General features: G+C 36.5%; 1 protein-coding gene across 2 annotated transcripts in view; it reads left to right on the forward strand.

Moving 5' to 3' along the window:
* Positions 1–4994: 4994 nt before the first annotated feature.
* The window catches only part of LOC126690479 (F-box protein At4g35733-like), a 44573-nt gene continuing 26050 nt past the window's right edge, over positions 4995–23517 (forward strand). The window contains exon 1 of one of the 2 annotated variants that reach the window (XM_050385648.1): positions 4995–5867. In XM_050385648.1, the coding sequence (XP_050241605.1) occupies positions 5263–5867 (605 nt within the window). In that variant the 5' untranslated portion in view covers positions 4995–5262. The remainder of the gene's footprint in view (positions 5868–23517) is intronic. The other variant, XM_050385650.1, reaches the window with a different exon arrangement.

Consider the following 23517-nt stretch of genomic DNA (forward strand, 5'->3'; position numbering starts at 1 on the left):
GTCGTGCTTGCAAGCACATGTCAACCATGAGTGCTCATAATTCAACTCTGACAGAGTGAACCATTTACTGTTATGCTAATGCAAGGATTCAAGGGCTGAAAGTTCTACCTCGGCTGAAAGGAAAAAGTTATCAACAAAACGTGAAAATGGAATGTCATATGATGAAGACTAAATATCATGAAAAACCATTGTTCTAAATTTTTTAAGTAAAAGTTCAACTGCGCCCACAATTTCACAAAAAAACTAGCAATTACTGAGCTTCAAAGCTTTCACAACAAAGTGCTAAGAGACCACAAAACTTATAATAAGGTCAGATACCCTCTTGAAATAACTCTATTTAAATTCAACCTGCATTGACCATGATTTCCATCAATATAAATATGACATATGCATAGGAAGCTTAATTTGTCATATTACCTAATGGTACTGACCCTCACTATTCTAAACCAACCAGTATCAGTCAGGATCTAACAGAAGATTACTAGAAAATTTCACTTCATGGATAACTTTGGCAAAACGGAGAGCATATATCATATATGGGAAGTCTAAAAATAAGCATTAGGCAAATAAAAATTGCCACTACTAGTATGGAGATTGAGAAGTAGAAAAGAAGTTATGTCTTGAAAATGGTATTACTATTTACTATTTAGGCTTAGGAAACAAATAAGAGTAGGATAACCAAGAGAGGTCAACCGTGCCAAATTTCACTTTGAATACTGTGAGAGTGCTTTTTTTCTTTAGTACACAGACCTAAGGATCCTGGGCCAAATAGTTGTAGTTTGGTGGACAGGGCTTGGTTCACCGCAGCTAAATGGGGGCTGATTACGAACCAAGTTGTGCGCAAGTCACATAAATCTCCTCAAGGCGAAAATGCGATTCCTCCTAAGCAATAAAATACCATTATAAGTGTTTTAGTATCATAAAATGACCCTTTACTCTTACAAAATAAGTAAAATAGATATTCATAATATTCACAATGAGAAAGAGATTGAAATAGAATATTTAAGGCTTATCTTTTATCGTATAAACATTTTAAAGAATTCCTTCACTTGGTACCCCGGGCGTACGGCCCTTCACTTGGTACCCCAGGCATACTGTCGTGGGATCCCGGGGGGTATTAGGCCTATAAGAACCCAGAATACTGATTCTCTGCACTATACAATCTTTCTCCATGCTTGTTATGCAATGGAGTTTTGTCATTTCCTTTTACCTTTATCGGTCCTACACAAGAACAACTATACAATGCACATATCTTCAAATAATTGTTAGTTTCTTAGATTAGGATATATATATATTAATACATATACATATATGTAAATGAATTTCATGAGAATGATTCAGCCACGAGGATCTTGGCCCCAATTCTCACAGACTTAGTGCTTTTGCACAAGACTTGTGGGATTTGGAACTCAAGTCTAAGTGGCTTTGCTTGGGCAAAGGACTCAGATTTTGGCTGAGTAAAAGGAAAAATTAACAAGCAAGAATATATGTATTGAGCAGCAAGAAGCAGTAAAGGAAGATAATATAATAAAGAAATATGCAAAGTAATTGTTAGAAATCCTCAAATCAATATGAGATATTTCATTATTTTTCTTAATTGTGGATTACAAATGTGTTCACTAAGACGTGATACAAGGTTCAAATAAGCTCAAAAATTACAAACTTCGATGGCTATCGAGGCCTCTAAGACTTGCAAAGTTTGAATCCTTTTGAATCCAAGTATGTGCTATAGTGGCTGTTTCTGGAATACCGGGAGAAGTTCCTCTGTTTTTCTTAAATTTTACAAAGTTCTAATAGCTCTGTTATGATATTCTTCCTACTGAAAATCCCCCCTTTCAACATGGGTTTTCTCTTCCTTTTATAGTGTGTTTTTTAGAGCTCCGAGGTACTAGTGATTTCTCTCTTTTGCCCCTCAGAGCTCGTGCTGTGACAGTTGCACAGGGCTGGTCTCTTCTCTTTTTTCTCATAGTTTTCATCTTTTAGTGTTGTTTCTCTAAAAGCCACTTGCTGACTTTCTATTCCGGAGCATCCTTGGGCAGCTGACCTTCAATCTCTTTTTTTTTCAATGTTTCTTACTTTTCAGACTTAGCTTTTGGTTGTCTTTCCTTGCTGTCATTATTCTCAAATAGTTGGAATCTTTTACTGTTGGGTTGAAAGTTCCCTTCCAGTCGCTTCTACTTATGGTTTTCTCATTCTTGGTTCCTTGTGGTACAACTCCTTTGTTTATGAATGTTTGCTTTATACTTTCTAATTCTTTGCTACACCATTGGGTACTTGAGAAGGACATATCTGTTCTTCATTTCTTGTATTTCGTGGTACCTCTCTTGAGCTGTCTCAATCCCACATTAGCTATGCTGCATTACCCGAGGATCCCGGGCCTCTGGCAGCTCCTGGGTATCCCGGCCCAGTTCTTTCACTGGATTTTGCTGGATTTTTAAATGGCCTTTTTTGCTGTAAATCTGAACATTAATAGGGCCTTAATGTTGATTCTTCTTGTTGCTTGAATTGAGCCTTCTTTACTTTTCATGGAATGGGCTTTCTTGTGAATTTTTGGCCTTCAACAAATACAAACAATTGTTAAAATATTTTATCAAAACAATAGTGGCCACTTTTCTCCAAAAAAAGAAAAAAGAAAATTGCAATGGTTGAGAGCTATTATATTTTGGATAAATTAAGTTTGTTAATAAACTTGGTTGTAGCCTAAAATTACTATTTCACTCAATATCTCTTTATTGAATGTGGCTTTTGACAAATTTATCATTTGATTACATTTTCATCTTATATTCTCCATTCTTGCAAAGTTTATAAGAGATCAAAAATCAATAGTTATGTCATCAATCAAACGTTTAAATTTCAAGTTTTTGTAGTCTAAAATTATGCATAAATTAAAAAATAATTTTATAGATCGAATAATAAATTATATCCAATTTACATGAAATTTGACATATGTGTTGAAAACATAAAAAATATATAATTCAATGATTAAATGTTAAAAATATGTAGTCATATTAATTTTTTTAGTGAGAGTTGTAGTCAAACTTTAATTTGTTCTTATTAAATTTTAAAAATATGTAGTTGTGGGTACCTAAGGCATGCTTACAACGTCCTAGGCATGCTTGCAAAGTCCATGCCAAGGACGTTGCTAAGCATGCCGAGGACGTTGCAAAGCATGCCGAGGACGGCCAAGAACTTTGGAAGCATGCCTAGGACATTGTAAGCATGCCTTAGGTACCCACAGTAGTCATATTAATTTTTTAGTGCGAGTTGTAGCTAAACTTTAATTTGTTCTTATTTTTTTAAGTCTTTAATTTTGAACGTGATGGCAAAGACATGAATTTAAATGATATTAAACAAAGTAAAAAGTTATCTCTAATCCAATTTGGAGCTATCTTCCTTCAACTCATTATGTAGCAATTAAAAAAATTATTTATGTATAATTTTTGTTACGTGACTTTTTTTAAATGAACATACAACTTGTTTATATTATAAATATGAATAATCTTATATTATATAAATCACACAAGTGGATTGAAAGGAATAGATCTAAACCCGTTTGGAGCTAAACTTCATCATTAAACAAAAAATTGTTAAACTATTTCTCAATATATATTATTAGCTAACCTCACCATGACATTATATGGTGAACTTATAATAGCCTGCATGCGGGTAATTTATTTATTTATTTTCAAAATTTTTATTTATTATTTGAACTAACATGTCACCTCATGCATATGCATGAATATACTTAAAAAAATATACATTAAGATGCATAATATAATTCTTACATATATAATTTAAATATTATTGATAGTCATTCTTATTTATTTTTTTAACTCTTTAAAAAGTCTTGTAAGAATATTATTAAATGGAAAATGTAAATTGTCCATTTTTTTATGTTCATTAATTTTAAACTCTTTGATTTTTGTACCAAATACCTCACTTGGATGGATATTTATGATGTGGTCCCACATTTGATTCTAAAATTAAAAAATAAAACTTTCTAAAAATAAATAATTTGGGACACATAATGCAAAAATACTTTACCTATATATATATATATATATGTTGTGAAAATTGGGTGAAAATTGGATGTTAACACAAGGTTAAAGAAGAGAGAGAAGAAAATATGACACAAGAAATTTACGTGGTTTGACAATATGCTTACGTCCACAGGAGGAGACAGAATTCAAGTTTCACTATAACTGGGGAGATTACAACAATGACTTGAAGACACTCTCACACAAACCCAAACCCCAAATACACCCTTGGTTCTCTCACGTAAATAGAGAACACCCTATTGTATTTAGACAAAAGTTGCAAGACACTAACTTTCTACACTATGGTGCGCGCACACAGAAGAAGTTCTAATTGCTATCTCCGTAGCTCACATGCATAGCTCACATTTGCTCCACGTCTATTTATAGCCAAACCTTCAGCCGAAATATCACCAACATGAAACATATCAAGTCAACAAAAATGGCTAGCATTTATTGCCAATGAAGTCATATATTTTGGCTAGCATGTATTTGGTAAGTTGAGGTGTAGTTCCTTACCCTTTTTTGACAATTCATGAATGCCAATGGAGTCATACATTTCGGCTAAAAGATGAAGCATGTATACATGTCAGAACATGGGAAGAAATGCAAGACTTCTATCAACAAAAAAGTCAATAAATTCGGCCATGAGTCCATGCAACATTTAATGTAACTTCTTACATTTCTTCACGTAAGAAATCATGTAACTTCCTGATAGTTTGTTGGCTAATGTCAAGCCATCAATTTTGACAATTCAAGCCATTCCAACAATATATTAAGGCTCAAATACCAAAATAAATCAAACCCGAATGATTAGATTAAATACCAAAATCCAAAATACATCAAACTAATAAATTTAAAATCCAACTAGGGTCCACTACTAATATCACATAAATTACTTACATGTACAAGATAAAGTCCATGACTATATTATTTATGGGGGCATTTCTCAACTTAGCTTAGGAAAATCATTAAGAAAATTTCAATATTTGCAAGGTAAGTTTTTTCAACCTTACAATTGCACGTGTGATGCCCCATCCATCGTGTGAGAGAGGGAGCAACGATCCTGGAGCATGTGATAACTAATAACTACTGACTAGTAACTTTCCCCAATTGGAAACCCCTTTAGCAAGCCCAAATTCCTAAATTCCTATATCTGTATCCTCACTGTATTATCCACAAAACGCCAATCAGCTGCAAAAGTCAAGTTAACCAAGAAACGCAAGACATGAGTGAGAGTTTGGAATGCTCGGAACTTCCCGAGGAACTGTTACTACCGATCGGCAAAGGCCTCGACACCCGCATCGAAATTCTCCGATTCCGCGGTGTCTGTAAATCATGGCGCTCGGCTATTTCTTGCTCCGACTTCATCCCTCGCTTCCCTCTCAATTTTCCCAACCCTTCTGCTCCACCACTGCGGAGGCTAAGGCGAAGGCTATTCTGGCGAGCTCTATTTCATGATGAAGCTGACCATCTTCACCAGCAAACCATATGCCTTCTCCACGAAACCATTCTCTATCGTCTAACTCCCTCAGCTTCTGCGGAAAAGGGATGGTTGATCAAGATTGAAGATTGCAAATGCAAAATACATCTTTTAGACCCACATCGACAAAGGTACGAATCCGATTCCGATTCCCCCAATATTTTGCCCAACAACTTTGTTTTACTGGACTATGATACTGTCGAATTATCTAGAGCTTATACCCTTGAAATTCAAAGCCTCATTCCAGCTGCGCGAGTTAATAAAGTTGTGATGTTCAACGACTGTCATGTTTTTGTTGTCCATAGTGACGGTAAATTAGGCCACGCAAAATGTGGGGATGAGAGTTTGACCTGTTTAGGTGAAAAGGATATGGAGTTCGATGATGTTATTGTGTATGAGGGCCAAGTCTATGTGGTTGATCGATTCGGAATAGGTTGGTGGATCAGAATCAATGATTCGACATTGGATTTGGTTGAAGTCTGGAATCCTTGTGGGTCAGATTCTCTGAAGACACAGAAGCATTTGGTGGAGTCGGATGGAACGATCTATATTGTTGATAGACACCTTGATAGGGAATGGAGAGGCCGTCATTACGCCTGTGTGGTTGGTTTCAAAGTGTATAAGAAGAATGAATCGGGTGAATGGGTTTTGGAGGAAAGCTTGGGTGACCGAGCTTTTATTCTACGTAGTGATTGTTCGCTCTCTGTTTCAACTGGAGAATTTTTCGGATACGAGGGGAATTGCATTTACTTCACTCAGCAAAAACGAATTCATGTTTTCAAATTAGAGAATAACAGCATCACCAATGCAGATTTGAGTGGGGACAAAGTTTACATCCAAACCGCTTCGTAAGGAAATTCCTCCAACCCATTATTTGGATTTTGGCAATGGTTAAAACCATTCATGTTGTATAAGTTTTAATGAATCTTACTGTAGGAGCGTTTTTCTTCACTTGTATTTTCACTAGAATGGAACCCTATGAACTATCTTGTGGTGTGTTTGGTTTTATTGTAAAATTCCTTCCACATATGTTTCCTATAGTAGTTATTGGTGGTTTAGTATGATTACATACTCAGTTCTATCATCCATGTTGAATAGAAGGAAGATTAAAGCATGATTATGAACTATTATTTTGTAGAAAGTCATTATCTTTTACTGAATTGGGTATGTATATTGCTAGTAGCCATTGCCTAATACTTGAATATCCCACATGTTTCAGTTCTAGAAAACCAGAAAAACTACCGCCCTGAAATATTTTTTGTCACTCTGGTCAAACTATTTTCCATAAGGCCTAGTGCTTGTTTTGTCATTGAAGATTTGTTAAGCAAAGGTGGTAAGGATGATTTTCCTGGCTATGACACGGGGTTGTTTGGCTTGGAGGATGGTACTACTTCTCCATTGTCAGCTTTCCTCGATATTCTAAGATTTTCTAGCCACCCTCAACTTGCTCAAGAATAATACTTGTTCTTTGGGCGGTGGTGTGATGTCAAGTATATACCTTCTACCAAAATGTGGCCATGGTTCCAAGTTGGAGAATCATCTTTCCTGTTTTGGGGGTAAGACGGTCTATTAATAACTCCTCACAGACCCTGAAATAATGGAAACTTTGTTCACTAGATACATTTGTTTTTCGCTTTATTTTATTATGTTATAGATAGCTTTAAGTTTAATACAATTAAATGCACATTTTTTTATTGCATTCCACAAGTGAGGAAGGGGGTTAAGAAAGCTCTTGATAACTTAAACATGTGTTTTAAAATCATTTGCACCCGTAAATGAAACTAGGCTCTCCATGTAAATCATAGCTTGTCTTGGCGCGAACCAGTTTGGAAACCCCCCACATTGAAGATTCTTCGAGCTTGTTTGGATGAGGGTGTTTTTGGATCATATCACTCAGTTTCCATAACTGAGTTCTCAAAACACGTGAGTCCCACAAAAAAAAATTCTTGTTTGGCTTAATTTTTAACTCGTTTCCATCATTCAAAAATTTCGTACAGACACTTAACTATCCATATATGGTAGAAGTGCCTCATGTCCTAACGATTTAGAGCCTTAATCAACATTCAAAAAGTATGAGAATGTTGATCTTGCCAAATTAAATCAAATCAAATATGGTCATGGAATCCAAGACTTTGCATTTACTAGTCATGCTTGCAAGCATGTCAACCATGAGTGCTCATAATTCAACTCTGACAGAGTGAACCATTTACTGTTATACTAAAGCAAGGATTCAAAGGCCGAAAGTTCTACCTCGGCTGAAAGGAAAAATGTTATTGACAAAACGTGAAAATGGTATGTCATATGATGAAGACAAAATATCATGAAAAACCATTGTTCTAAATTTGTAAGTAAAAGTTCAACTGCGCACACAATTTCACAAAAAAACTAGCAATTATTGAGCTTCAAAGCTTTCACAACAAAGTGCTAAGAGACCACAAAACTTATAATAAGGCCAGATACCCTCTTAAAATAACTCTATTTAAATTCAACCTGCATTAACCATGATTTCCATCAATATACATATGACATATACATATGAAACTTAATTTTTTATATTACCTAATGGTACCGACCCTCACTGTTCTAAACCAACCAATATCAGTCTGGATCTAACAGAAGATTACTGGAAAATTTCACTTCAATGAATAACTTTGGCAAAACAGAGAGCATATATCATATATGGGAAGTCTAAAAATAAGCATTAGGCAAATCAAAATTACCACTACTAATATGGAGATTGAGAAGAAGAAAAGAAGTTATGTCATGAAAATGGCATTACTATTTACTATTTAGGCTGAGGAAACAAATAAGAGTAGGATAACCAAGAGACGTCAACCGTTGCATTCTCTACCATAAAAGATTTGACAATCTAAAATGAAGTTAAGTGGGGGAAGTAGGAACTTGGGAATATAATAATGAGTTTTGAAATTGGAGTAAGAGGATGAAATGGGAGCCTGCAATAAAAGAAGTTCAAAGTCAAAAGCAAATAAACAGGAGAGAGAGAGAGATGGGAAGCCAGGATGTGGGAGAGAGTTTGCAAAAATGGGAATAGGAATCTAAAAGGTGGTTGCAATTCAAATGTCAAACTTGACCCTGATTTGTGATTGTCTTGGAAATCTGCTTAAGATATTCAGTGGTAAAGAAGTTTAACTTTTCAACAGGAGAAGAGACGTAAACACTACTACATTACTAACAAGAAGAGGTGGTCTGTAAACACAAGGGGATTTTATTGTCAATTGGGAAACAATTTGAAGCATTAGAGATATAACTGCTGGCTAAAATTTATTTTGTAAAACATTAAGTTCTGTACAGTGATAAGTGTAACTGAACATTATCAACTTCTCTCCAGGTCATCATTAATGACAGTCATATCATTCTGAGCTGATATATAAGTTTATAATAATAAAGCTTTTATTAGAACAAATAAGAATAAATTAGGCTCATATTTGCAACCATACATTCAGATAGACCTAAATTTTTGGCAAAAGAGGAGAGCCCATTTCTGTGGCAACGCAAGATCCGGACATCAGAGAGGACAAATTTTTGACTTATAATAAAAAAAAAGAGGACAAATCTTTGTCATGATTATACTCATTTCATCTACATAGGATTTCCTTTTGTAGCACTATTAATCACCACTTCCCAAAGAATTAAAATATTTACGAAATGTTGAGGGGACTAGAATAATTTCATTGCATTTCTTATTTTGTACAAAACTTGAGTGTAAAATCTTTCAAGTATCGACTTGACTCCAGTCCTCAGATGACATGTTTTTGAGCGGAAAATCTTCATTGAAAAGAAATTAACTCAGCTCAATGCAATGCAATTCTCTACCAAAATGAATCACACAGAAAATCCTCACCTTGTTTTCGTAGATTTTCTCAGTTATCAATTACCTTGATTTTGTAAATTTTCTCAGTAATCAAACAATAGAGCAAAGAAAAAAAGAAGATTAGTTTTCTCTAATATCTCAACAAGTTTTTAATAAAAATAACTTCATCAAATCATTTTTGTGACATGGTTGATGCATTTGATCAAGATATATTATAAACAATGTTTTGTGAATGAGAAGTTGGCCATTTTTTCTAATAAATATAATTGATAATATATTATAGGCTAAAATGGAAAACTCATTCTAAGTTTCTTTAGAATTTATTTCAGTTCTCTAACTTTGCTTTTATTCATTTCAATTGTCTAAGTTTCATATTTATTCAATTAAGTCATTTCTGTCCATTTTTGTTAAAGTTTTTTGGAAAAAAAAAAATCTAGAAAATACTTTTCAATCATTTATTGATTTTTTAATTTAAAAAATTTGAAAATTAAGCATAACATGTAACAAAATTTGATGGAAAAACATTAATTTAATAAACTTGAAAGTTATAGAAGTGAAATGAAGAAAAATGAAGTTAAAATACTGAAATGAAATTTAGTAAAACATAAAAGATGGATTTTGCATTTTAGTCATTATTATATTTCTAAATTAAGCTGCATATGTTTTTTTTTAATTGAAAGATTTTTAAATTTTGCAAGTTTTTTATTTTATTTTATTTTTTGTTTTGTTTTGTTTTTTTTCAAGTAAACATAATCCATTTTATATTTAATTATTATACAAGGTGAGTTATTTTTTAAATAATGTTATATGGGGTTGAAATTTGTTTCTAAAACTCTTTACAAGTAGTTTATCATCTATATGTCTTAAATGACCTGGAAGCAAATATAAGTAAATTTATAACTTATATTAGAAAAAAAATTCAAGACTTAATAATATAAGAAAAATGTAATTTTATTAAGAAGTTACCAACATTATGCAAGAAATGTGACATAAATGTCAATGAATTAGCTCATTTTTCTACACAAACCTTTTCTCACATAACATCAATGAAGCAGATTGAAATGGACCAAAGTGGACCAAAATGAACCGAAGGGAACCGAAATGGACCTAAGTCAACCAAATGGACAGAATTAAACTAAAATAGACCAAATTGAACTGAAATGGACTGTATGGACCGGAATAGACCAGATTGACTAAAATGATTTGCTAATGTGGCTTAATAAGAGTGTAGCAATAATAAATGCTAAATTTCAACTTTTAGATAGTATGCATATTTACTCTGTTTTGCTTGGATAGTTAGATTGAGGAAAACTATCTTAATAACACCTCAAGAAACTTCCCTCTCACAATTACTAGGGCTGCACTCACCCTCCACTTATTCTTATAGGATGAAGTGCAATTTGAGCCGAAACTCATTAGCAAAAAGTAGTACCTGAAGCAAGTTGTGCATTTGTCTTAACTTACAAATGCACATGTTTATATGATATTTCACACACAAATAATGGCCACAAATAGGGCACATAATTTTGGATATCAAGAAAGGGATGGTATTGAAGGCGTGGCTGAAACAACATAGATTGGGCTTGGTTATTGGTTTAGGAAAGCATACATGTTAATAAGTATACACACGTAACCAATTTAAGAAATCAGGACAACAGCAGTTCGGGATAGGGATGGACCCACTAAGGGGCAGGGGGGGCCATGGCCCCCGCCTCCCCAAAACCATTTCTTTGAAAAATTTAAGTAGTATATTGAATGACACATTTTTTAGAATTTAGAGTTTATAGTTGGCCCCTCTCAAATTTTCGGATTGGTCCAAATAGCGCAAAAGAAACTAATCACCTAACCCTTTCTTTGGGCCCTTGGCCCCTCGATAGTCAACAAAAAATCCACAAATCAGTTTCTCAAAAAAAAAATAAAAAATAAAAATCCACAAATCACCAATATTATAATTCAATAATTCATAACCAAAAAAAATCTCATAGAAAAAAAAAAAATTCCCTTACGGGGTGACAATAATTTATATGAATTTTTAATTGATTTATAAACTATGGAAAAGTCAATTACAATATTTAATTTTTTTTCAAAAGATAAAATGCAAAATTCTTTTAGAAGCCAATATTGATGATGCGGCATTGCCAACTCTTAATATTAATATCCCAATTTTTTAAAATCCTTAAACAAAGTTTTGAAAACTTAATTAGTGTGATTTTCAATTGCATCCAAAAGTATGGGTTTACTATATTGGTGAGTTGGTCAACGTGATAAAATTCACATATTAATTCTAATTACCCAAAATCTGGAGATCTGAAGTCCTCTTCTTTTTTTATTATTCTTCTTCGAAAAGGTTAGAATATCATATTGTAACTTTCAACTTTTTTGGTTCATATTATTTCCTTCTTGACTTAAATATTTATGGTAATAAAGTGCAATTGTTTTGTCTAACATGATTTTTTTTTTAATAAACCATGTCACTTGAAAATTTTTTGGTTCATGCTTTGGCCCCCCTAGGTTCAAATCTTGGTTCTGGCCCTGGTTTGGGACTGCTTCGCAAAAAATTTTAAACCAACCACCTCCTTTTTTTAACTCAAGAACTAACTAATTTCAAAGTACAGACACTTAACTATCCATGTATAGCAGAAGAGCCTCATGTCCTGATGATTTAGAGCCTTAATCAACATTCAAAAAGTATGAGAATGTCGATCTTGTTCAAATTTTAAATCAAATCAAATATAGTAATGGAATCCAAGCCTTTGCATTTTATTACTAGTCGTGCTTGCAAGCACATGTCAACCATGAGTGCTCATAATTCAACTCTGACAGAGTGAACCATTTACTGTTATGCTGATGCAAGGATTCAAGGGCTGAAAGTTCTACCTCGGCTGAAAGGAAAAAGTTATCAACAAAACGTGAAAATGGAATGTCATATGATGAAGACTAAATATCATGAAAAACCATTGTTCTAAATTTTTTAAGTAAAAGTTCAACTGCGCCCACAATTTCACAATAAAACTAGCAATTACTGAGCTTCAAAGCTTTCACAACAAAGTGCTAAGAGACCACAAAACTTATAATAAGGTCAGATACCCTCTTGAAATAACTCTATTTAAATTCAACCTGCATTGACCTTGATTTCCATCAATATAAATATGACATATGCATAGGAAACTTAATTTGTCATATTACCTAATGGTACTGACCCTCACTATTCTAAACCAACCAGTATCAGTCAGGATCTAACATAAGATTACTAGAAAATTTCACTTCATGGATAACTTTGGCAAAACAGGGAGCATATATCATATATGGGAAGTCTAAAAATAAGCATTAGACAAATAAAAATTGCCACTACTAGTATGGAGATTGAGAAGTAGAAAAGAAGTTATGTCTTGAAAATGGTATTACTATTTACTATTTAGGCTTAGGAAACAAATAAGAGTAGGATAACCAAGAGAGGTCAACCGTGCTAAATTTCACTTTGAATACTGTGAGAGTGCTTTTTTTCTTTAGCACACAGGCCCAAGGATCCTGGGCCAAATAGTTGTAGTTTGGTGGACTGGGCTTGGTTCACCGCAGCTAAATGGGAGCTGATTACGAACCAAGTTGTGCGCAAGTCACATAAATCTCCTCAAGGCGAAAACGGGATTCCTCCTAAGCAATAAAATACCATTATAAGTGTTTTAGTATCATAAAATTACCCTTTACTCTTTCAAAATAAGTAAAATAGATATTCATAATATTTACAATGAGAAAGAGATTGAAATAGAATATTTAAGGCTTATCTTTTGTCGTATAAACATTTTAAAGAATTCCTTCACTTGGTACCCCAGGCGTACGACCCTTCACTTGGTATCCCGGGCGTACTGTCGTGGGATCCTGGGGGGTATTAAGCCTATAAGAACCCAAAATACTGATTCTCTGCACTATACAATCTTTCTCCATGCTTGTTATGCAATGGAGTTTTGTCCTTTCCTTTTACCTCTATTGGTCCTACACAAGAACAACTATACAATGCACATATCTTCAAATAATTGTTAGTTTCTTAGATTAGGATATATATATATATATATATATGTGGGGCCCGATAGTTTATGGGCCAGGCCCATTTGCTCGTGGGGAACCCGCAAGCCCAAGCTGAAAAAAGTCGTGGCCCAAGCTCAAAAGTATAAGGCCGAGGATGGCCTAGATATGCAGCCGAGGACGGTTTAGTCCTCGGCAAGCCTAAAGCTCCCTTGACAAAAGGGGTAAAAGAGAGCTATAAGAACAAATCCATAAGAAGATCTAAAATATCTCAGGAAAGTTGTCCTTAATACCCTTCACTGATAAGACTTTACACCTAACAGAACCTGATTTTTAGGCTTTATTAACCCTCCCCAACAACTCTGGGATTAGATTGACGGGACAAATATCAGTCCTGGAAAAGTTGACCCTACACGTGGACGAGGGACAACAAACGTAGACTAGTATAAAAGGTAAGGTAAACTAATTAGAGTAGGGGGGACCATCTCACTTCCTGGAAAAAAAACTCCAGGGAGGAGAATGCCCGGATAATATATGTACACCACCACAAAAAACCCACCGCCGGGTAACCGGAGAAAAACATTAGTACTCCTCGGACCTGATCCGAGGAGTCCAATCCCTCAAGTTACAAAGCTGTGGGACTTGGATATCCAGGCTGAAACCTTTTCTTATCTGAGTTCCCTAAAATCCGGTTTGGACCAACGCCCTGTGACCAAACGCTAGCCTTTCAAGCCCACTCTCTACAAATTTTATTGTGAGGGATCCTTCACGTGCAAGCCCAACGTAATCGTTGGGCCGTTTGAGAATCGTGTCCCTACAATTGGCGCCGTCTGTGGGAAGGCTTGCGCGTTGGCACAGGTGGTGCATGAGTCAACTCCCTAGCAAGTAGAGATTCGCGAGTTTTTCCCATTTCCGGCGACGTGCAGTTGTGACTCTGACATAAGCTTCTGCTAGGGGCTACGCCTTGCACTGCTAACGGCGCGGGCAGCTCTAGGGGCTTCCGGCCTCAAGCCAACTCCCCCCTCCCTGGCCTAGGGGTTAACCTTCGAAAAATAAATGAGTATAGAGAAAAAATTACTTAAAAAGAAATCTTACAAGTTTTGGACAGAACCAAGGCCTTGTATGGTCCTCGGACCCAAGCCTATGGGGAAACCAAGTACAAAAAAGAAATCTTACAAGTTTTGGACAGAACCAAGGCCTTGTATGGTCCTCGGATCCAAGCCTATGGGGAAACCAAGTACAAAAAAGAAATCTTACAAGTTTTGGACAGAACCAAGGCCTTGTATGGTCCTCGGGCCTAAGCCTATGGGGAAACCAAGTACAAAAAAGAAATCTTACAAGTTTTGGACAGAACCAAGGCCTTGTATGGTCCTCGGACCCAAGCCTATGGGGAAACCAAGTACAAAAAAGAAATCTTACAAGTTTTGGACAGAACCAAGGCCTTGTATGGTCCTCGGGCCCAAGCCTATGGGGAAACCAAGTACAAAAAAGAAATCTTACAAGTTTTGGACAGAACCAAGGCTTTGTATGGTCCTCGGACCCAAGCCTATGGGGAAACCAAGTACAAAAAAGAAATCTTACAAGTTTTGGATAGAACCAAGGCCTTGTATGGTCCTCGGACCCAAGCCTATGGGGAAACCAAGTACAAAAAAGAAATCTTACAAGTTTTGGACAGAACCAAGGCCTTGTATGGTCCTCGGACCCAAGCCTATGGGGAAACTAAGTACAAAAAAGAAATCTTACAAGTTTTGGACAGAACCAAGGCCTTGTATGGTCCTCGGACCCAAGCCTATGGGGAAACCAAGTACACAGAAGCACAATCGGAGTTCCCTGCTTCCCAGTCGACTGCTCGGATGGATTATTTAGAGGTTATCAGCCTTGGACGGTATTCACGCGCTTATCACAGAATATTCAACTGTTATCCCGGTTAGTTTCCTAAGTTTGATTTACTATGAATTATCGATATAATGCCTGGTAGTATTGGTAAATTGGAGTTAGTTAGATTATGTTTCAAGCTATTTTGCTCTAAATATTCTTGAAGAAACACACACATAGGGCACACCCATTCACAAAATAATGTTGCCAAAAGATCAGTACTCAAAACATGTAAATAAATTTCTATTTTTACTAGAACAAAGAAATAGTACAAAGTACAATGAAAAGCTAGAATCAGCTTATGTCAGAGCTCAATACATAATTGAGTAGGAAGATACAAGAAAAAATATATAAAATAAAGCCGAGGAAGTAGATCAAAGGAGAGGTTGGCTACTGCTCCAAGACCTTGTTCCTCCTCAACGCTTTTACATGCCTATAACTCAGGCAGCAAAAGAAACCCAACTTGAGCCTGACACCGCTGAAGGAAAGGTGCAGGGAGCTGGAAGTTGAGGAGCTTTCTCTAAATATTTGCCTGCCACAAGGCAAAGGCGCTGATGGCGGAGAATCTTCCTTCTAACACGCCAAAATTCTGGCATGAACAGAACCTGCTTCGGATTTTGACTAAAAGAGGGAGAGACACCCTTTCCCCTCGGTCTAAATGGAGTATTCCCCTGAATTTATGCTTCCTGTGCCCATACCTTACTATTTTGAGTCTCATGAGGACACGACGCTTCTGTGGCGGAGAGAGTTCTTCCTTCCCAACCTTCGCCTCAAACATGTTATGTTAAGGGAGGACAGCACTGAATATAGGAATTGTGATTTGGGAGGAAACTGAAGGAGCTGTGTGTATATAAAGCAACTCTTTCTCCCTCCTATTTATTTGAAAAGACAAGGTGGTGGCAGTTAACTCACGCAGCGTCCCAAGGAACGCTACAGACAAAATGGCTCTGGCCCAACTTCCAACGTCAACTGCAACCACAAGATTAAAGGAGCCTCGTAAAGGCGCACCTCGAACACTGGGACATCAGAAAGTGCCGTGTGGCCAGAGATTGCATAAATACCTCTTAATTCGTGGGCCTAGTGAATTCGCGACCCAGGCCCGTTCTGTATAAGGGCCCAGGGACTATGGCCCACGCCGAGGAATAGCCGTTGCCGAGAGCAACCTCTTGCTCGGCGCCTCGTGATATACCTGAAGAAAGGGAGAAATTGAACTCAAAAAGTTTTGGACAGAACTAAGGCATTGCATGGTCCTCGGACCCAAGCCTATGGGGAAACCAAGTACTCTAAAAAGTTTTGGACAGAACCAAGGCATTGCATGGTCCTCGAACTCAAGCCTATGGGGAAACCAAGTACTCTAAAAAGTTTTGGACAGAACCAAGGCATTGCATGGTCCTCGGACCCAAGCCTATGGGGAAACCAAGTACTCTAAAAAGTTTTGGACAGAACCAAGGCATTGCATGGTCCTCGGACTCAAGCCTATGGGGAAACCAAGTACTCTAAAACGTTTTGGACAGAACCAAGGCATTGCATGGTCCTCGGACTCAAGCCTATGGGGAAACCAAGTACTCTAAAAAGTTTTGGACAGAACCAAGGCATTGCATGGTCCTCGGACTCAAGCCTATGAGGAAACCAAGTACTCGGACGGGAAAATCCTCGGCTCAAATACTGTAAAATGTTAAGGCCAGTATGTTAAGATGGCAAAATGACCCCCTATTCAATAGCCTGAGGAAACTGTTCGTTTTGCGGATGACATGTCCTTGGATGGTTATTCCTTACACCGTATCGAATACTCAGTCCTCATCTTGGCTAATTTTGAGGTAAGTGTCGTCCCTCCCTGGTCGGCATTGCTATGTCAAGTAATTCTGTTAAAGTTATGGTGGAATCTTTTTATTAGCAAATATTTTGGCCTTAGTTGTCATTGATTCAAATGCTATACTATTGTGCCGAGCAGTGTTTGCAAATTTATTAAAACATATAAACAGAACATGCAAAGTAGAATAACAATAACTTTTATTAATATGAAAAATTATTACAACGTACAAAGAAGGGCTTAAACAAGCCTATACAAAAAAAAAAAAAAAAAAAGAATTGCTAAAGCAACAATAGCATCCGCAATACAGATCAGTAAACAGTCAAGTGTCTTTTAAACTCGCTTTCAAAGTCTCTCCAATCTCTGCCTCAATACTGCTCATATCAGGAGAAGAACCTTCTTTAGAAAAAGATGAAGGAGAAGGAAGAAGAATTGGAACACATGGAAGCACTTCAGCAAGCTCTTGTCAGCAAGGAGCGCAAAGGAAAAAGAAAATGGAGGACATGAGCAGAAGATGGAGGAGATGAATGAAGAAGATGGAGGACATGAGTAAGAAGGAGGAGAAGAAGAGAGAAGAGATGAAAAGAAAGAGAAAGGAGCAAAAGAGGGAAAAGGAAAAGCACCAGGATGGATCTGGTGGTGGAAAGAAGAAGAAAGAGAGGCAAAGGGGGGCGCCAGTGAACGAAGAGAGGAAGAAGCAGGGGCACTTGGTCCCTGCCCCACTCCTGACTCCTGACACGCTGGCGCCATGTTAGATATGCTCGTGAGAGAGCGGATGGTGGTGATAATGGATGTTTTTGACTCAGTCACACCGAAAGTGAGATGTGGCGAGTTCCTGCTTCGGATTTTGGCTAAAAGGAAGGGGAGACAAATCTTGAGTCTCCGCCATCCTTGCCCTGACCGAGCCATCTCAAGCTTTATTAGGACATGGCGTTTCTGGGAAAGGAATGGTTTATTCATGGCTGACTACTATGGTGAACGTATTATTGGATAGGGTATGACCAGAGGGAAGAAGTGAACTCTGGGAAAAGCTTGGGGGATTCAGATATGAGAGAATCACCTTTTGTCTTCTCTCTTTATATAAGGGACGAAGAAAAGGGTGCATAACACGTTCAGATCCCCAGGGAAACCTACAAATAAGAATGCGCCGTTTCGTTCTCCCACACCATCAATAACCGTCAGATCTGAGAGGCCTCGTAAAGGGAGGATATTAAAGACGCGCCTTGAATACCCAAACCACATAAGGGCAACGTGCGCAAATTAAGGGGAACAGCTCGTAGACCAGTACATTCCTTGGGCATGTGAAGAGTTACCCGCGTCCTTCAAGGGCTGAAATGAATGAGCCACAATAAAGGCTCAGCATTACCAAAACCCACCTTTCCAACCAAGATGTTGGACAGCAGGGTTTTGAGGGGCTATTGTGGGGCCCGATAGTTTATGGGCCAGGCCCATTTGCTCGTAGGGAACCCGCAAGCCCAAGCTGAAAATAGTCATGGCCCAAGCTCAAAAGTATAAGGCCGAGGATGGCCCAGATATGCAGCCGAGGACGGTTTAGTCCTCGGCAAGCCTAAAGCTCCCTTGACAAAAGGGGTAAAAGAGAGCTATAAGAACAAATCCATAAGAAGATCTAAAATATCTCAGGAAAGTTGTCCTTAATACCCTTCACTGATAAGACTTTACACCTAATAGAACCTGATTTTTAGGCTTTATTAACCCTCCCCAACAACTCTGGGATTAGATTGACGGGACAAATATCAGTCCTGGAAAAGTTGACCCTACACGTGGACGAGGGACAACAAACGTAGGCTAGTATAAAAGGTAAGGTAAACTAATTAGAGTAGGGGGGACCATCTCACTTCTTGGAAAAAAAACTCCAGAGAGGAAAATGCCCGGATAATATATGTACACCACCACGAAAAACCCACCGCCGGGTAACCGGAGAAAAACATTAGTGCTCCTCAGACCTGATCCGAGGAGTCCAATCCCTCAAGTTACAAAACTGTGGGACTTGGATATCCAGGCTGAAGCCTTTTCTTATCTGAGTTCCCTAAAATCCGGTTTGGACCAACGCCCTGTGACCAAACGCTAGCCTTTCAAGCCCACTCTCTACAAATTTTATTGTGAGGGATCCTTCACGTGCGAGCCCAACGTAATCGTTGGGCCGTTTGAGAATCGTGTCCCTACAATATATATATATATTAATACATATACATATATGTAAATGAATTTCATGAGAATGATTCAGCCACGAGGATCCTGGCCCCAATTCTCATAGACTTAGTGCTTTTGCACAAGACTTGTGGGATTTGGAACTCAAGTCTAAGTGGCTTTGCTTGGGCAAAGGACTCAGCTTTTGGCTGAGTAAAAGGAAAAATTAACAAGCAAGAATATATGTATTGTGCAGCAAGAAGCAGTAAAGGAAGATAATATAATAAAGAAATATGCAAAGTAATTGTTAGAAATCCTCAAATCAATATGAGATATTTCATTATTTTTCTTAATTGTGGATTACAAATGTGCTCACTAAGACGTGATATAAGGTTCAAATAAGCTCAAAAATTACAGACTTCGATGGCTATCAAAGTCTCTAAGACTTGCAAAGTTTGAATCCTTTTGAATCCAAGTATGTGCTATAGTGGCTGTTTCTGGGATACCGGGAGAAGTTCCTCTGTTTTTCTTAAATTTTACAGAGTTCTAATGGCTCTGTTATGATATTCGTCCTACTGAAAATCCCCTCTTTCAACATGGGTTTTCTCTTCCTTTTATAGTGTGTTTTTTAGAGCTCCGAGGTACTAGTGATTTCTCTCTTTTGCCCCTCAGAGCTCGTGCTGTGACAGTTGCACAGGGCTGGTCTCTTCTCTTTTTTCTCATAGTTTTCATCTTTTAGTGTTGTTTCTCTAAAAGCCACTTGCTGACTTTCTATTCCGGAGCATCCTTGGGCAGCTGACCTTCAATCTCTTTTTTTTTCAATGTTTCTTACTTTTCAGACTTAGCTTTTGGTTGTCTTTCCTTGCTGTCATTATTCTCAAATAGTTGGAATCTTTTACTGTTGGGTTGAAAGTTCCCTTCCAGTCGCTTCTACTTATGGTTTTCTCATTCTTAGTTCCTTGTGGTACAACTCCTTTGTTCATGAATATTTGCTTTATACTTTCTGATTCTTTGCTGCACCATTGGGTATTTGAGAAGGACATATATGTTCTTCATTTCTTGTATTTCGTGGTACCTCTCTTGAGCTGTCTCAATTCCACATTAGCTGTGCTGCATTACCCGAGGATCCCGGGCCTCTGGCAGCTCCTGGGTATCCCGGCCCAGTTCTTTCATTGGATTTTGCTGGATTTTTAAATTGTCTTTTTTGCTGGAAATCTGAACATAAATAGGGTCTCAATGTTGATTCTTCTTGTTGCTTGAATTAGGCCTTCTTTACTATTCATGGAATGGGCTTTCTTGTGAATTTTTGGCCTTCAACAAATACAAACAATTGTTAAAATATTTTATCAAAACAATAGTGGCCACTTTTTTCCCCAAAAAGAAAAAAGAAAATTGCAATGGTTGAGAGCTATTATATTTTGGATAAATTAAGTTTGTTAATAAACTTGGTTGTGGCCTAAAATTACTATTTCACTCAATATCTCTTTATTGAATGTGGCTTTTGACAAATTTATCATTTGATTACATTTTCATCTTATATTCTCCATGCTTGCAAAATTTATAAGAGATCAAAAATCAATAGTTATGTCATCAATCAAACGTTTAAATTTCAAGTTTTTGTAGTCTAAAATTATGCATAAATTAAAAAATAATTTTATAGATCGAATAATAAATTATATCCAATTTACATGAAATTTGACATATGTGTTGAAAACATAAAAAATATATAATTCAATGATTAAATGTTAAAAATATGTAGTCATATTAATTTTTTTAGTGAGAGTTGTAGTCAAACTTTAATTTGTTCTTATTAAATTTTAAAAATAAGTAGTTGTGGGTACCTAACGCATGCTAACAACGTCCTAGGCATGCTTGTAAAGTCCATGCCAAGGACGTTGCAAAGCATGCTGAGAATGGCCAAGGACTTTGCAAGCATGCCTAGGACGTTGTAAGCATGCCTAAGCATGCCTTAGGTACCCACAGTAGTCATATTAATTTTTTAGTGAGAGTTGTAGCCAAACTTTAATTTGTTCTTATTTTTTTAAGTCTTTAATTTTGAACGTGATGGCAAAGACATGAATTTAAATGATATTAAACAAAGTAAAAAGTTATCTCTAATCCAATTTGGAGCTATCTTCCTTCAACTCATTATGTAGCAATTAAAAAAATTATTTATGTATAATTTTTGTTACGTGACTTTTTTTAAATGAACATACAACTTGTTTATATTATAAATATGAATAATCTTATATTATATAAATCACACAAGTGGATTGAAAGGAATAGATCTAAACCCGTTTGGAGCTAAACTTCATCATTAAACAAAAAATTGTTAAACTATTTCTCAATATATATTATTAGCTAACCTCACCATGACATTATATGGTGAACTTATAATAGCCTGCATGCGGGTAATTTATTTATTTCTTTTCAAAAAAATTTATTTATTATTTTAACTAACTTGTCACCTCATGCATATGCATGAATATACTTAAAAAATATACATTAAGATGCATAATATAATTCTTACATATATAATTTAAATATTATTGATAGTCATTCTTATTTATTTTTTTAACTCTTTAAAAAGTCTTGTAAGAATATTATTAAATGGAAAATGTAAATTGTCCATTTTTTTATGTTCATTAATTTTAAACTCTTTAATTTTTGTACCAAATACATCACTTTGATGGATATTTATGATGTGGTCCCACATTTGATTCCAAAATTAAAAAATAAAACTTTCTAAAAATAAATAATTTGGGACACATAGTGCAAAAATACTTTACCTATATATATATATATATGTTGTGAAAATTGTGTGAAAATTGGTTGTTAATACAAGGTAAAAGAAGAGAGAGAAGAAAATATGACACAAGAAATTTACGTAGTTTGGCGATATGCTTACGTCCACAGGAGGAGACAGAATTCAAGTTTCACTATAACCGTGGAGATTACAACAATGACTTAAGGACACTCTCACACAAACCCAAACCCCAAATACACCCTTGGTTCTCTCACATAAATAGAGAACACCCTATTGTATTTAGACAAAAGTTGCAAGACACTAACTTTCTACACTATGGTGCGCACACACAGAAGAAGTTCTAATTGCTATCTCCGTAGCTCACATGCATAGCTCACATTTGCTCCACGTCTATTTATAGCCAAACCTTCAGCCGAAATATCACCAACATGAAACATATCAAGTCAACAAAAATGGCTAGCATTTATTGCCAATGAAATCATATATTTTGGCTAGCATGTATTTGGTAATTTGAGGTGTAATTTCTTACCCTTTTTTGACAATTCATGAATGCCAATAGAGTCATACATTTCGGCTAAAAGATGAAGCATGTATGCATGTCAGAACATGGGAAGAAATGCAAGACTTCTATCGACAAAGAAGTCAATAATGTCGGCCATGAGTCCATGCAACATTTAATGTAACTTCTTACCTTTCTTCACGTAAGAAATCATGTACTTTCCTGATGGTTTGTTGGCTAATGTCAAGCCATCAATTTTGACAATTCGAGCCATTCCAACAATATATTAAGGCTCAAATACCAAAAGAAATCAAACTAGAAAGATTAGATTAAATCTAATAATCCAAAATACATCAAACTAATAAATTTAAAATCCAACTAGGGTCCACTACTAATATCACATAAATTACTTACACGTACAATATAAAGTCCATGACCATATTATTTATCGGGGCATTTCTCAACTTAGCTTAGGAAAATCATTAAGAAAATTTCAATATTTGCAACATAAGTTTTTTCAACCTTACAATTGCACGTGTGATGCCCCATCCATCGTGTGAGAGAGGGAGCAACGATCCTGGAGCATGTACTAATAACTACTGACTACTAACTACTAACTTTCCCCAATTGGAAACCCCTTTAGCAAACCCAAATTCCTAAATTCCTATATCTGTATTCTCACTGTATTCTCCACAAAACACCAATCAGCTGCAAAAGTCAAGTCAACCAAGAAACGCAAGACATGAGTGAGAGTTTGGAATGCTCGGAACTTCCCTCAGAACTGTTACTACCGATCGGCAAAGGCCTCGACACCCGCATCGAAATTCTCCGATTCCGCGGTGTCTGTAAATCATGGCGCTCGGCTATTTCTTGCTCCGACTTCATCCCTCGCTTCCCTCTCAATTTTCCCAACCCTTCTGCTCCGCCACTGCGGAGGCTAAGGCAAAGGCTAGCCTGGCTAGCTCTATTTCATGATGAAGCTGACCATCTTCACCAGCAAACCATATGCCTTCTCCACGAAACCATTCTCTATCGTTTAACTCCCTCAG

The sequence above is a fragment of the Quercus robur genome, chromosome 6 (genome assembly GCF_932294415.1).
Source record: "Quercus robur chromosome 6, dhQueRobu3.1, whole genome shotgun sequence".
NCBI classification, from domain to species: domain Eukaryota; kingdom Viridiplantae; phylum Streptophyta; class Magnoliopsida; order Fagales; family Fagaceae; genus Quercus; species Quercus robur.